Source organism: Ictidomys tridecemlineatus, chromosome 6, assembly GCF_052094955.1.
Source record: "Ictidomys tridecemlineatus isolate mIctTri1 chromosome 6, mIctTri1.hap1, whole genome shotgun sequence".
NCBI classification, from domain to species: domain Eukaryota; kingdom Metazoa; phylum Chordata; class Mammalia; order Rodentia; family Sciuridae; genus Ictidomys; species Ictidomys tridecemlineatus.
In genome coordinates this window covers 63,374,506-63,390,610 of record NC_135482.1, presented here as the reverse complement: position 1 = coordinate 63,390,610, position 16,105 = coordinate 63,374,506, and the positions used below count along the sequence as shown (strand labels likewise).

General features: G+C 39.3%; 1 protein-coding gene across 3 annotated transcripts in view; it reads left to right on the top strand.

Annotated features, from left to right (window-relative positions):
* Positions 1 to 14,800, top strand: part of Slc4a8 (solute carrier family 4 member 8) — a 71,968-nt gene extending 57,168 nt beyond the window's left edge. For all 3 annotated transcript variants that reach the window (XM_021726171.2, XM_021726172.3, XM_078014676.1), the window contains exons 20-25: positions 1,703 to 1,771; positions 2,863 to 3,036; positions 4,780 to 4,917; positions 6,561 to 6,652; positions 8,249 to 8,344; positions 9,498 to 14,800. In XM_021726171.2, coding sequence (XP_021581846.1) covers positions 1,703 to 1,771; positions 2,863 to 3,036; positions 4,780 to 4,917; positions 6,561 to 6,652; positions 8,249 to 8,344; positions 9,498 to 9,510 — 582 coding nt within the window. In that variant the 3' untranslated portion in view covers positions 9,511 to 14,800. The remainder of the gene's footprint in view (positions 1 to 1,702; positions 1,772 to 2,862; positions 3,037 to 4,779; positions 4,918 to 6,560; positions 6,653 to 8,248; positions 8,345 to 9,497) is intronic.
* Positions 14,801 to 16,105: the final 1,305 nt, after the last annotated feature.

Below are 16,105 nucleotides of genomic sequence, written 5' to 3'. Positions count from 1 at the left end.
CAGGAAGGTGTGATGTCAGGAGCCAAGCTGGGAAAGTGTTTCAAGGAAGGATTGGTTAGAAGCTGTCTGGAAAGATGAAGACTACACCAAAGCCATTGGATTTAACAATATGGTGACTTAACATGACTAGACAAGAGCAGATTCAGTAGATTAGTTTCTTCTACTTTTACATAATTTAGAAGTAGAAGCAAAAGCAGAAGCTGACTATGGTAAAAGTCTTTTTGTTATAAAATGGAATGATCACCTGTAGGTTAAATCATAGGCCTCACATCTCAACCCTGTCTGGCTCTTCCTTTTCCCTGAGGATAGATAGGTGGGGACACACACACACACACACACACACACACACACACACACACCTCTTCTACGGAATTAATGATTTTTAAATCTTCTGTAATCAAAATCATCTCCTCAGAGATTTGATGTATTTTAACATGGATTTTAAAAAAAAATTTTTTTTCTTTTACTGGCCAGAAACTTGTGGGCAAAAGTTGGGGGAGGTATCTTATCAGAGAGCAAACTTCGTGGAATGATAAGGCAGAAGCCTAATTGCAAGTGTCTGAAGAGTGAATAAGAGATGAAGGAAGTAGTGTATGGATGCAGACAACTCTTTCAAGAGGTTGTTTGTGAAGTAGAACAGAAAAACAGCAACTGGCTAAAAGAGGGTGTTTTTATAAAGGTGAAAGATGAGAAAAAACTTTATGGTAGTGGGGCGGGTTATAAGCACTGCATCTGGGAAAGTGGAATGAAAGAAAAAGCTATCTAGCTGTGTTGCCAAGGTCCCATCCATCTGGAGCACTTTCCTGATTCTGTTCTCCCTCTTTTTGATTTTTAACCACCCCAGCCTACCCTGCAAATGCCCTTCAAGGGTGAGAATTGAGAGAATGATGAAGTATTTTGAAACCATCTTCGTGTCCCTTTCCTTTCCACTCAACTTCACTACCTGTTTTTCCTCATACTCCTTATCCGTCTACTCTCTGTCTATAGCGCTCTTTTCACTTCCTCTCCTGATCTAGGTGCCATTATTAGGGACCCCAAAATTACTGTTCCCTCAAGAATATAACCACAAGGCCTTAATGGTAGATATCACCAGAAAAATTCTTTTAAGATCCTATCAAATAGCTCTACAAACAAGGTCATCGCTGAATTGGGTTGTCTATAAAAGGGGAACAATGTAAAACCCAATGTGGATTTTCTAATACTGAAGAATTACATTTGAGATTGTTCTTTGGAATGTTTTTGGAATGCTCCCAAAATAATAACAAATTTAGTCTTCAGAGATGAAAGTTTTCTTACCTTGATTCTATAAGTCCCATTCTCTTGTCCCAGAGTTTCTCAGAAGATTATCTAGGTTGATAGATATGATGTGATGGGAAATTCATATTCAAGTACCATGTGGATATTCAAGAACAAAATAAAAACATTAATATGTTTCCCCAAATCATTCTTTCTAATAAGATATCTCCCCATTCATGCCCTCAAATCTCTGTTCAGTAAAAGATAAACTTTTTTAGTCTATGTCAGAGTACACCAAATGCTTTTGCTTCTACTTCTAAATTATGTAAACACAACAGAAACTAACACAATGTTTATGAAGGCATTTTGTGATTTTGTTTTGTTCTTGGAGATTTAAAAGTTACATATCCTTGAACATGCTATGATACCAAACTTAATTCTGGCCTTTCTGCCCTTTTGTCTGCAGTTTATTCCAATGCCTGTACTCTATGGAGTTTTTCTCTACATGGGAGTTTCTTCGCTACAAGGAATTCAGGTATTGTATAGTTCAGCCAGGCCAGTGTCCTCTCACTGAGTTCACCTGTCATCACCAGGGAGGGGCAGCTCCCAAAGGGAAGCATAATTCTTGAGAAATTATTTCCTAGTTTTTCTGGTTGAGCTGTTTCAGAAATTTGTTCAGATGTACAGTCATATAGGCACAAAAGTACACAGACTTCCTGGTTTAATATCATGGTTCCAGTCATTCATTCACTGATTATTCAAAATTTAGCACATATTAAACACAAAGTACTTTGCCAAATGCTGGTAAACCAAGATCTGAAATGTTGATCAAGAACCAGACTGCTTTCCACACCTGTACAGCTTGAAATTTAGTATTAGGTTAAGAAGAAAGTTCAACTTTGAGAAGTAATAGGAGTTGTCCCAGATAAGCAAATGCACTTTCTGTTATACTGTATCTTCTCCCATCTATCAGCTCATTCCTCCAAGACTTTCAAACAGAGACAATTGAGAGCCATCATCAATAACTTGATGTAATAACTCAACTTTTTCTCTGGGTGGCCAATTCTTCTTGTATGGAATGTCTTGTGGTCATTCTTACATACTGAGTTCTAATGTGACTTTGGGCAGGTTGCTTAATCTCTGGGTCTGTGTTTTCCTTTTTTATACTGTAAGAATGATCATATTTTCTATATCCAGAATGTTAATGAGGTTTCATTTTAAATAATCAACAAATAGCTCCTAACTTCACAAAGAACAAGTAAGAGATTTGGTTTAATAGTAAGCCAAAAGATGCAATTCACTTATTTTCCACTTTCCCTGAGAAATAACTCTCTTAGGAGCCTCAGTGTGGGATAGGAGAAAAAAAGCTTGAACCTAGAATTAGAAAAGATTGAGCCAAAACTCAACTGACATTTCCCAGTTTTGACCATATTTCCTGTTCTCTTGAGGTTTAAGTTTCCCTTTCTGTAAAAGTACCTGTAATATAAAATTCTGCATTTTAACTGTCTTGTGGAGAAGGTGTTACTTACTTTTCAGAGCAGGAGATGTAAGAGACATGAATGGGTCTAACACGGCTTCTGACCCAGCGAAGCCTCCTGAAAATAAATGCCAGTTCCCTCCTTTCAGTTCTTTGATCGTCTGAAGCTCTTTGGGATGCCGGCAAAGCACCAGCCAGATTTTATTTACCTGCGTCATGTGCCACTGCGCAAAGTGCACCTCTTCACCCTCATCCAGCTGACCTGCCTCGTCCTGCTCTGGGTCATCAAGGCATCACCAGCTGCCATTGTTTTCCCAATGATGGTGAGATTTTCTGGAATATATATTATTACTGTTATTGTTAAAGTTGTGGTAAAGTACCTATAACATAAAATTCTGCATTTTAACTCTTTCTAAGTATGCAGTTCAGTTGCATTAAGTACATTTACATTGTTATATCACCATGCATCTCCAGAACTTTTTTCATCTTGTAAAACTGAAACTCCACACCCACTCAATCCTGCCTCCCATTATCTCCTTCCTACCAACCCCTGGGAAAACACAATTCTACTTTCTGTCTTTATGAATTTTATTATTCTAGGTATTTCATGTAAGTGGACTCATATATAGTATTTTTTCTTTTGTGACTGGCCTATTTCACTTAATATCTTCAGGGTTCATCCATGTTATAACATGTGTCACAATTTCCTTTCTTTCTAAGGTTGGATAATATTCCATTGTATACCTAAATCAGCTAAATCACATTTTGTTTTTCTATTCATTTGTCAGTGGGCACCTTGGTTGCTTCCACCTTTTGAATATTGCTATTGTGAATAATGTTGCTGCAAACTTGGGTATACAAATATCTGTTTGTGTAACTGCTTTCAGTTTTTGGGGGGGAATACAGCTAGGAATAGAATTGCTGAACCATATGGTAATTCCATTTTTAATTTTTTTTATCTAAACTTCTAGATTAATATCCTCCTGGTTTCTTTCTTTTTTCAGTTTTGTCAGAATACATGTAGAGCTCTGCATTTTTGTATTATGTTCAGGGATTAAGTGTTTAATTAAAAACATATCAAATTCCTGGGATCATCTGGAAGGAATCCTATCAATTTTAAATTTATTTAAAATGTAGTCATTAAAATTAGAAATATGGGGCTGGGGTTGGAGCTCAGTGGCACAGTGCTAGCCTAGTATGTGTGAGGCACTGGGTTTGATCCTCAGCACCACATAAAAATGAAATAAAGTTATTGTGTGTTCACCTACAACTAAAAAATAAATAATTTAAAAAATAAATAAATAAAATTAGAAATATGATAGAATTTAATGAGCCAAATTTGCCTCATTCCTCACCCAACCAAGAGATATAATCGATGAAAACCCAAGGGACCCAGGTACGTCCTTATGGGTTATGTGGCCTTCTTGAAAAGAAAGTGGAGCAGTAGTTGAGATAGCCTGGACTTGCCTCTGTTGGAGAGATTAGCTGCCAGATTCTAGCCAAGACACTTCCTCTTTCTGGGCTTCAGTTTCCTCACCTATAAAGTGAACATCAGCCTAGGCCAAAGGGCAGAGATAAAAACCCTACAGATGCACAATGCAGGCGGAGCAAGGATTTTGGATAGAAATGTTCAAAGGATCAGAGGGAATAAAGATGGTCTTCCAAGGTCCCATCATCCCTGATGAGGCAGGCTTATTCTGAGTACAGCTGGCTTACTTTGACCCAGCCCTGCAGAGGTTCTCCACTCCCATGCTGCCCTGTAGCCCTTCCTGATGACTGCAAACTAGGGGAAGGCAGTTGTCAGGGCCATCTGCAGATGATAGGTTTGTTTTTTCAGTGAGGAAATTAAATTAGTTTCTCTGTAATTTGTGGGGTTGTTGTAGTGATGGTTAAAATATTCCAGTACCTGGTACAAAGAACACATTCAAAATATGGCAACTATTGTGATTATTAAAAATTGGATTTTTCTTGAAATGTTCTTATAATTGGCTATGAAAATGAGACTTTACTTTTCATTCCAGGAAGAAAATTGGCCCCTTTAACTCACTTCCTTTATTTTTCTTCAGGTTTTGGCCTTGGTCTTTGTCAGGAAAGTCATGGATCTCTGCTTCTCTAAGCGAGAGCTGAGCTGGTTAGATGATCTCATGCCTGAAAGCAAAAAGAAGAAGTTGGATGATGCCAAAAAGAAGGCCAAGGAGGAAGAGGTCACAGTCCTTGTACCAGCTTTGGGGCCTCAAGTTACAGAACATAGGAAAGGGCACATGAAAAGTCAGCATGTCTGGAATCCCAGGGGTTATATTTAGGAGCTGGGAAGATTACCCCATAATGTTCTCAGCTGAGAGTGGATTCAGGATTCATGTTCTTGTCTGCCCTTCATTTTTGGATTTAATAATCAATAGTTTTTCCCTTTGTTTTCTAGAGTCTACCCACCAGGCTACCATCTAGAATATGAACATAGAATCTGTTATTATCAGATCTGATGGCTCATGTTCTTCCCAAAGACCTAATTAACAAGTATATTTTCAGAGAGTATTTGTTATGTACCCCATTGCTGACAGTATTATGGTTGGCACAATGCAAAGATAACTTGCATAGGACTTTGTGTCCTTCATTTCCCTTAGCATTTAGCATCTTGTCTTCTATACAGTGAAACTTCAATAATTGGCTTACACGTGCAAAGAAAGGATGTACATACAGCAAAATGAAAATACCAGACCAAGAGATGAATGTACTTGGAAGTGATTCCAAATACAGTTAGGGCCCCAGATAGTATTCTTTAAATACATTTCAACATGCATTTTTTCTAATATCTTGAATTTTTAAGACCTTGTATAATTAAATAAGCTTTAGAAATTTTAAAAACAAAAGCAATGGAAGAAAACTTTAAATGCAATATTGACAGAATTTACTACCTTAAATGTGAAGCTTTCAGGTCCAAAATTGTATAAACAAAATTTTTTTTTCCTTTAATTTTTATTGTTGGTTGTTCAAAACATTACATAGTATACCTGTAGTCCCAGCACTTGGAGACTGAATTGGGAAGATTGCTTCAGCCCAGAGCCCAGGAATTTGAGACCAGCCTATTTGAGACCCTATATCCAAAAAAAAGTGAAAAAGTATATGCTTTTTAGCCCAGTAAATCCTAATTTTAAAATTTATCCTTAAGGATATGTAGGCAATGTCGACAAAAGATTTTAATTATGTCTACAAGAAAGAAAATTTAGAGTCTAGCCTAAGGCTAGCCTCAAACTTGGGAACCTCCTACCTTAGCCCCCCCATAGCTGGGATTACAGGCAGGTGTCACTGCACCTGGCTAAATTAAAGAAAACACTTTATTATGGGAGATTTTAAACATTAGAAAGAAAAGTCAATATTCATATTTTCCCAATTACCTTATTATTTTTAACAATGTTTATTTGAATCAGGATCTAAAGAAGATTGCTATATTTCTTAAATTTTTTTAGGGGTTTCCTTTCCAGTTTTTTTCTTTTTATTGGCAAACTGGGTCAGTATAAGCTTTCCCATGATGCAGATTTTGCCAAATGTCTTCTTTGGTGTCATTTAACATCATCTTATATCCATGGTGTTTACAGTCAAATTGGTCATTGAATCTAGAAGCTTACTCAGATTCAGATATTTTGTTTTGTTTTTTCCCAATACTATTCCATGTGTAATAATATCAGATTGTCTCTTTTTGCAGTGACTCAAACCTATAAACGACCTAATTATATTTTTATAATGAATGTGAGAGAAAAATAAAAATTATGATAGTAAAAGAATGAGTGGTGAAAAAATTCATGATCTTACTTTGTCGAAGATATAATAATATCTCTTTTTTTTTCCCCAGGAGGCTGAGAAAATGTTAGAAATTGGGGGAGACAAGTTCCCTCTTGAAAGCAGGAAGTTACTAAGTAGTCCTGCAAAGAACAACAGTTTCAGGTAAAGCTCCCCAAACACAAAGGAGTTTACTATTTGGGATATTCTGTAAACATTCTGACTTCGTAGTAGGGTGTTATCAAAATGCAGCTGCTGCTATATAGAGCTAAACATCCAATCTCCCAGGTTCATCCTATGAAAATACCTTTTCCTTTTCTTTGTGGACTGAATGCATACTCTGTGCCGAGCACTGTACTAGGTGAAGAGGCGGGCAGTGTCCCTAGTGCCTTCCTCCATAATATAACTGTGCAGGAAGGTTTCCTTATATGTTCTCTGTTAGTCTTTACAACCATTCTCTGAGAAGGTCTCATTTATCTACTTCTGTACTTGTGAGAAAACTGAGGATTATAGGAGTTTAGGTAATTTGCCCAAAGTTACAGTGCTACTGAGTAGAAAGATCAATATTCAAACCTGGTCTGTCTATTCCTCAAATCAGTACTCCTTATGCTTTTCTTTGTTACCTTCCAAAGATGAATAGGATGTGATTTTTTTTATTTCTAGAGAGTTCTCAGCCTGGTGTGCATGACTTTCCTACACTTAGGCCTGCCTTTGGGTTAGAATAGTCCATTCCAACCTGGCTCATGGCATCTGTAGTTCAGGGACCCAGGGGGAACAAGCTGGGATCTTAAAAATGCCTTAGTTCTGCCACTGATTTTATTCCTTTCTCTACCAAACCTATTGGTCTCCACAAATTACAAGAAGCTAAATTGGTCCATGTGTGGTTTTGCTCCCGTCATCTTGTTTCTGTTTTGAAAGAGGCACACACAGCGTGAAGGAGCTTAGAGGTCGAGAGGGACAGAGAAGAAAGAAAGAAAGGGCATCTGGGGCATCTGGATCTGGGGAAATTGACTGCTGTATCATTGGGTTCGTTGTGGTTTACACTGTGAGGTAAATTAGGAAAGTCTTTGGTTCCTAATAAACTTTCTATAAGTTATTATAGAAGAAGCTGTAGACTTTGAATTCTCTGTTTCTTCTCAAGTGGGATGCTCTCTTCACTCTTGGCATTTTAAGAGACCTCCTGGTGTATAGAAGACTTTAGAGTACTCTTGGGCTCCAGAGGACCAAAGACTGAGTTTATTTAGAGTCTTGATTCCACTTATTGTCATAAGTGGACAAGCACTTAGCCCTATGATCTTTGGTCTCTGCACCTTCAAATGAGAATGTTATTAATCTCTGTTGCTATGATAGTTAATATGGTGAGAAAGTTCTTTGTTAACTATCAATGGACAAGATTTAGCCATGTAAATAAGAAAATGAATGAAGAGTGCCTGGAACCCAGCAAGCAAATAGTAGTTCCTGATTCTGTGCTCTTGGCATCATAACATGGTCAGCATTTCCAGTGAGGTCTTTCAGAGGACTAGCCATCACTTGGGACAAAAGCTCAGCCTGCAGAATCATCTCATAGGCAGCCTACCTTTTTCTGTTCTGACCTCAATGGCTGCAGAAGGAATGACCAGACTCCGTCTGCATTCCCAGGGCTACTGAGAACTGTTAGCTAGTCTTCCAGTCTTTTCACTTCTAGTGGAGTGGCGATCATTATAAAGTAAGATATGTTTTTATCCATATGTTTACATTCACTGTACCAAGCATTGATTTCAGATGTGACCCCTCTGAGATTAATATATCTGATGAAATGCCTAAAACCACGGTCTGGAAAGCTCTCAGTATGAATTCTGGAACCACAAAGGAAAAAAGGTAAAGAGATCTATAATTAAGGTTTTTATTTATTTTTGGCTCTTGGAAATGGTAATAATGCTAAAGGTAAAATATATATAGTTGTAAGATTGAATTTGTCTAATAAATAGCATGTCTAGGACTGCTGCTAACTCTACAAGAATAGATTTAAGCATAAGAAAAAATTAAGTAAAAATGGTTTCTAAATATTTGAAGAGAGGCTGTAATGAGCTGTCCACTTATATAGGCTCAGTCAGGATTAAATTATTTAAGATGTAAATTTGCTTTATCTGTTTTGTAACTTAATCCTCTTCTTAGTTCTCATTTCAAATTCTAAAGGATATCTCTCCTGTTACCTAACCACACAAACTGGAAAATTGCTACAGGTCTATATTAATACTGTTTATACAAACAAATAGTATTTATAACAGACTTGAACCTATTTAACTTGTTCCATAATGAGAATTATTGCCATGAACAGATTTTGAAATGTTAAATTATAACTGTTTTCTTATTTTACATACTTTAGTATGTTCTGTATATCATTTGCTAATACCATAGTTCAGTTTTAATCAGGTTAATGAAGAAAATGAAAGGACTTAAGACATCTTTGCCTACAATGAGGTAGGCTGCACATCCAAATTGCTTAAATAATTTAGTCCAAACACCATTTAAGTTTATATAGATAACTGAAGGGCAAAATCTAAGTCCTTATTAAAGATACCTTTTCTAGTTTAAAAAAAAAAGCCTAGGAAACCTGGTCCTGCTCTTAACCCTGCTGTGCAATTTGGCCCACCCCTGTTTCTGGTACTCAGTTTACTTAGCAGGAAAATGGACATAATGATAAGTTTGCTCTGAGGAGAAACTGAAGTGCTTTGAAAAGTCACAGCCACCAGTGGGTGGTAGTGGTGGGTTTTTTCATCTTCGAATGGGTTAAAATAAATCTGTGCTGAATGTGAGTGAAATATAGAATCTTATTTCCTTCAGAGGAAAATCCAGGCAGCTGTCGAACTGTATAACGCACACAGTTATTTTTAGTTGAGAACTAGTCTACTTGTAAATGAACTTAAAATATAGCCAGATCCAAATTGTGGTGACATCTTCAAAGTATTGTGTTAAAAGCAGGAATGAATCATGTGTTCCCTTTTTGTCTCATTGTAACACTTTTATTCAGTCTCTTCAACTAAGAGTCTTTGCTGGGATAGAAGATTTGGGCCATGAGGTGCCTCAGGGAAGTTCTGGTTACAGAGAAAATGGTGAGTCCCTCAGAGAAGAAGCAAGACCAAGTCTGGCCCTATCCTTGGTCATCTCAAAGCCATGCCGAAGCATTCAGTTATTCTTGGTGTGCATTGGAGGCCATCCAGCCATCCCCATACCAGCAGCCAGTCACCAGATGTGAACGTGGAAGCAGAAGGCCACCTCCTATTGGTAGTCCTCTTTCTTCTTTCTCTTCAGAACTGCCACCATTAAAGACCCAGCTTCTCATTTTTCAGACATTTTCTCTGAAACTCTCTGCTGGCCTGCTGAGCCACGTGGATCCATTCTGCCATTGAGGAGTCGTGCATTGAGGTCCCTCTTCCTAAAGGATGAGGTGGGGGAGTAGCAGGAGAACAGAGAGAAAGGGGAAACTTCCTTAGTCATGTTGGTATCTGCAGGCTCCTAGGAAGCCCTGGGCCTTAGTTTGATTGCGTACCCTAGGTGGGGGGGATGCTGGTCAGACCCAGTCAAGAGGTCTGCTACTAGGACGGTCAACGCCCTAGATATTGGCAGTACTCACCACTTCAGTCAGGAAGACATTTCTGTCCTGGGGGGGATCAACTCAGTGAGACCCTTGGAAGATACAAAAGCCAAGGGGTATATTAGAGTTGCTTAGCTTATTTAGGTAAAGGTTTAGTGGAAAATCAGTAATGACAAGTAAGAATGAGAATCTTCTCTTGGTTTTCATTGAGGATAGAGTAAGAGAATGAGTTGAATTGCTATGAAAGAAATTAGTGTAGATGCCAGGAAGGACTTCCAATTCTGAAGATTGGTCAGTGTCTCCCTTCCAGATATCTAGGAAAGATTTGATAACAGTTGTTTGTGAGTAGAAAAGGAGGTATGATGTTTTTATTGGCCATTTTGTGATACTATTTGACATCTCTTGAGGATACATTCTGATTCCATCCTGGAGAGATCCAAGTGCTTTTGTACTGTCTTCTTAGCTGCCTTAGTAGTGAACCATCATCAGCTCAATGGACCAAATTCACCTTCAGCCACGTGGTTATTTCATCCATGGGTGTCTTTCAGTTGACAAAAAGTTATGACTCTCAGACATAAAAAGCTACACTGGGAAATGAACTGTAAGTGAAGTTAGTTTTAGAATGTAGTTTAAACTACTTTTGCATTTTTTCTCTTCTTTGTTGCAATGAATGTCAAGGGTCTAAGTGCCCATGCATATAGACCTTCCCTGCCTTTGTGCACAGAATGTGACCAGCCAGCCCATTAGCACCCAGAAAACCCAAGACTCTCAATTTTCCATCCTGGAAAATCTTTGTACAGTGGGAAGATCCCCTAGTGTGCTGTCCTTTTATAGGTGAAGAGTTGGCTGCATCACTTTGTTGAGTGTTGCATTCTTTAGACTCTTAAAATATATTAAGGTATTCTAGTCTTATTGTAATGACCTTTGATTGATGTCAAAGGAACCCTGCATTTTCCCCATATTTCCCTATCTCTTAAGACCACAGTTATTTTAATGCAGAGACAATTTTCAAGATATTTAACAACTGGTACAGGACAGACACCAACCACTTGGAACAGGTACCTGCTATGAACAAACACTATGATTGCACCAGTGCCTATTGGCTGAATGTCACACTGCTTTCAAATATTAAAATGGCATCCCACTAAATTGTAGAGTTCCTAGTTTGTCTGATTTGTATTCACAAGGCCGTTCTAGGACAGCCTTGGCTTTCTTTCACGTGGTGCAGACAGGATCAGGCATGTTTCTTTAAAATATATGGGCATTAAAATCTTTGTGAGCCAAAGCTTCACATTTTATTACTTTAGGACAAATCTAATCATTGTACCCCCTTTTCCCATTTCTTGCCAGCTTTCCCACATCACTCTCTGGCTACTTTCTTGCATTTCTCTTTTCCATTGTTTTAGTTCCTTGAGAATGTGCACCTTTTCTTGCTTCATCTTGCCCACCCCCCACATTATCCAGCCACACTTTTGCATAGGAGGTTGGCAACTTCTGTTTCCCTAGCCTCAGTGCACCCATTGCACTGGGAAGAATCCATTGTGGAACAAAACCAGTGATAGTGTCATCAGAAAAATATGTTTCCTAACACACTGCTACCTTGTGTATGCTAAGTTGCCTGAGGATAAGGAGACCTGCCTTTGTTAACCCTGTGCAGTGCAGTTTCAGGATCACATGTAGCCTTTGAGTTCTCCCCAGCCAGAGTCTCCCAGATCACTATACCTTAGGAACATTAGGCACTTTGGAAGGCTGTGCCCACCCTTTTAGGTCATTAGATTTTTCTTCTCAAACAGTAGTCAGCCTCATTTCTGTTGTACCCAATGGTAGGAACCATTCCCTACTCTTACTCTCTCCACTCTCCCAGGTCTTACCACTCAGCCTCAGTCCTGGCTGCTTTAAGGGTGCTTGAAAGCTGAGACAGTAAAAGGGGGAAGAACTTGAATGACATCTTACTTGGCTTAAATTTGTGGTTGGTGATCATGGTAGCAATAGTCATACTGGCAGCATTTAGGGGCAAGAAACTGGGAGAGGCAGTGAAACAGCAGCAGTGTGTATGCGTGTGCACATAGTGACAAACAGGACAGACTGTAGCTGCAGGTTTTCATCGCTACTCTTAAGCATTTTGTGCACCTGGCTGTTAGAAAATTGAAAAAATGCGGTCATTCTCCCATCTAGGGAATTCTCATTTGAGCTCCTTTGATAAAATAGCTGAAGGACAAATACAGGCAGATTAATCTATGAAGAAAGGTGTTTGAAGTTCAATAAAGGAGAAACTGATTTAGAAGTAGAAAGAAAGACAGGTTGTTAGGTGTTTCTCAGGCCCACAGTTGCTTTCATGATGAGAGGAAAATTCAAGAACGGTTGAAATTGTTGGCACACCCTGACAGGCTAGTGGTGTCGTAGGAAGGGAAGGAGGCCAGGGATTTAAGAAAATGATGGTAAGTGGAGTTTGGTTCTAAGTGGGCAGTTTGCTTTCTGGTCATGACTCTTAAGGAACTTAAGAGTTGGTCTACAGAGAGGGCAAAGACCAGCAGAAATGTACTGTAAAATTGCCAAATATGTTTGATTGCATAAAACACAGATTGACTCTTTGTGGCTAGATATGATTTCCAACTTCTGAAGGATTGTTGAGAGATAATGGTCTTTACAACATGCAGCTCCTCTCCTCAACTCTTGCTCATAAAAACTTGGGGGTAGAGGACAAGTGAACCATATTGTTCCAAAAGACAATGTGAATAGTCATTATTTCTCTTTGTCTGGTTTGTGACTGGCTTTTAAGTTAGTTATTAGTGTTTGATAAAAATCTGGCATATGCTAAGAATCCAGCTTGGTTGCTAGCTCAGGTTATGAGAGCTGTGACCTTCAAGAGGTCTCTAGTGTTGGGGAATCTGTGGTTTCTGGTCATCCACAAAGGACAGTTTTTAATTCTACTTTATTTTCTGCCTACTCAACTCTCCACACTTCCCTCTTAGTAGAGGAATCAATAATCTTCCCTGCATCTGCTCTGTTGATTTTGTTGTCCATGTTCTGTATCTCAAGTTTTCCTGAAGCATAGGAACAGGTTTGATGCCAGAACCCCCCTTTTTAAAAAATCAGAATGAGAAACACTACCCACTATGCTCTCTCTGCCACTTTATCAAAGTCTCTGAAGTTCTTTTGCAAGAGAGACAGCTCCTCCTCCTAAGACTTTTAAACAATCATTTTTGCAAGTTTGTCACTACATTTTTCCTCACATTTCTCAGGTTCCTAAGCTACATCCTAGCAGGCCAACCAGGAACCCTGCATTGAATGTTCCCAGCCTTCTTGACTTTTTTCTGGTGGTAGCCTTTGGGCCTCCTTTGAGCAGGCCCTGGCTAGCCAAGTAAGATGTCATTCAAGTTCTTCCCCTTTTACTATCTCAGCTTTCAAGCACCCTTAACTCTTCCCTCCTACCTTTTCCTCAGTATTTCAAGTTCTCTTGGGAGGGAAGAAGTTCTTGATCAAAAGTCCCAAAACCACTACCAGTTTGGGGTAGATAGAGGAATAAGGAGGTCAATCAGTGCTGGGCTTCTTGGAAAGGGGACTGTATGGTTATGTTCTTATTTTTTGGTGAGGGACTGAGGACTCTCAAGCCCTCAGGCTCATCCATATTTTAGTGTAAAAAGAAAAAGACATTCCAAAGCCAAGTAGAAGTGATTTTTCTACTAAATCTATTCTTTATGACTCTTGCTGTCCCTGGTCTCCTAACATTAATTATAGAGAATGGGCGGTTGACTCAGTTACATTTTTTTTTGTCAGAAAGGAAGGTAATTTTCATAACCAAAAGAAGTGTGAAGTAACTATATCACTGCTTGAAGTGTGAAAAGAGGAAAGGAGTGTTACGTGAACCTTTCCAGTGGAAAATTCAGGAAGTTGAATGATTCATCCATAGGCATAATTCTTTTAGAAGATTCTGTGCTCAAAGGGAATGGAATGGTTTCTGACCCTTCTGAAGAGATAAAGAATAACATTTTTTCTTAAATTTAACCCACTTTCAGCATGGGGAATACAGAACTTTTTCTTCTAGCTGATGACATTAATATTTCTTGAGAAGAGGGAGAACCCACCCACGGCACATTTCTGAGCCCAGCAGAAATCAGCAAGCTTGGGCTTCGCTTAGCAGGTTTGCGGATGACTTCAACATGCAGGTTTTTCACATGTGCAATAACGCTGGAAACAGAAGCACCAAACTGAATGTGCAATTACTCCTTTTGTATAAGAAGCCAAAATCCTCCTCCTCCCCTTCTCCCATATTCATTCCTCTGGGATAATAAGTCTCCCTCTTGTTTCTCTGTGTCTGTCTGTCTGATTGGTTAGAAACGGCTGCCCTTCCAAGCTAAATAGGGTCCGGTGGAGAGTAGAGCAACCTTCCCTTGCAAGGGGACAACTTGAGGTGCTGGTACATTTCTCTTGTTTTCTATGTTGTTCTTTCTAGTAGGTCCCATGTAGAGATAGAGCTATTTTTGTTTTAGATATTCCAAAGTATATATTTTTAGTGTAAGAAATGTACCCTCTCCACACTCCATGGTGTAAATAGAACTGGGAATAAATGTGTCATTGTGATAATCCCATAGCAATTTGTGGTAGGAACAAGACTCCTTTTCCAATCTGTGTCTGTGACCTAGGGCAGGTAATTGTGATACTGCATCTCCTAGACCTCTGCCTGCCCAGGCTTGTGTATACTCACCTCAACGGTGAAAATAAAATCTGTAGAAACTGTGTACCTGTAGTGTTCTTTGAGCCTGAATCAAGGGGCTGAGCCACTGTTGAGCAATTGCAGAACTTGTGAAGAATTATGAAGATGGGTGAAACAAAGATGTGGTGGTATTGCTGAGATGCTTTGAGAGGATATACATGCCTCCTCTGTGCAGGTTGTGACCAGTCCTTGGGGCAGAGCCATGAAGGAGGCCATCCAGGCCTTTTCCTAGAGAGCTGCTCAGGCAGAGGCAATCAGGACAGTAGAAAAAGAAAGCCAATTATGAAGATAAATCCAGGCCATTGTGAGCAATTGCTAATATTTAGAAACTCTCCACTGTCCTGAAACTTAGATTTTAAAATCTGCTGTCACCTGGGTTGTTTTTGTGAGTGCTGTTTTTTCTTTTCTCTCAAATCCCATTGCTTTAGGGTTGGCGAAAAGGGGATGAGGGAAGCAATGGAGGAAGAGCAGAGAGACCAGTGAGGGAGTGACAAGATAGATGGTCGGGAGCCAGTCAGGAGGCTTTATTGATTGACAAGAAAGGCATCACCTTATTTGTTTATACATATGAGGAATTGAGCCCAGGGGCTCTCAACCACTGAGCCACATCCCCAGCCCTTTTTAATATTTTATTTAGAGACAGGGTCTCACTGAGTTGCTCAGGGCCTTGCTGAGGCTGGCTTTGAACTGGTGATCCTCCTGCCTCAGCCTCTTTAGCCACAGGTTTACGCCACTGCACCCAGCCACTGAAAGCCTCTGACAAAGAGGGTGGGGTGAGCATTTTATGAAGTGAGAGCAGTACAAGCTGGACCTTTAGTCTGTAGACACAGAACTCCCTGGTTGTGAGGGCTTTTGCTGTCTTTTGACTGTTTTTAAAATGCCTCCGGAGTATATACATCATGCCCTTTGCCTCACAAAGAGACATGCTTTAATTTCACTGCGTGGCATGCAGCATGTGAGAAGGCTGCTATTAGAGGAAACACCCAGTTCTGATGGCTCAGGCTGTGGCCTGGTGGGGGTGCTGGTGCAGAAAGACGGCCCTTATCATCTAGCAACATCAGGGTTATTAAGGATTCTGTAGGTTGATACATGAAAAAGGCTTAGGGCAGCACCTGGCTCATAGTGAGCAATAAAAAATTTCGAAGTTGGGCTAGGGTTGTGGCTCAGTGGTAGAGCACTTGCCTAGCACATGTGAGGTACTGGCTTCAATCCTCAGCACCACATACAAAAAATAAAAAATAAATTTATTATGTCCATCTACAACTAAAAATATTTTTTAAAAATTTTGAGAGCACATGGCTCTCAAAATTTTTAAAAAATATTTTAAAAA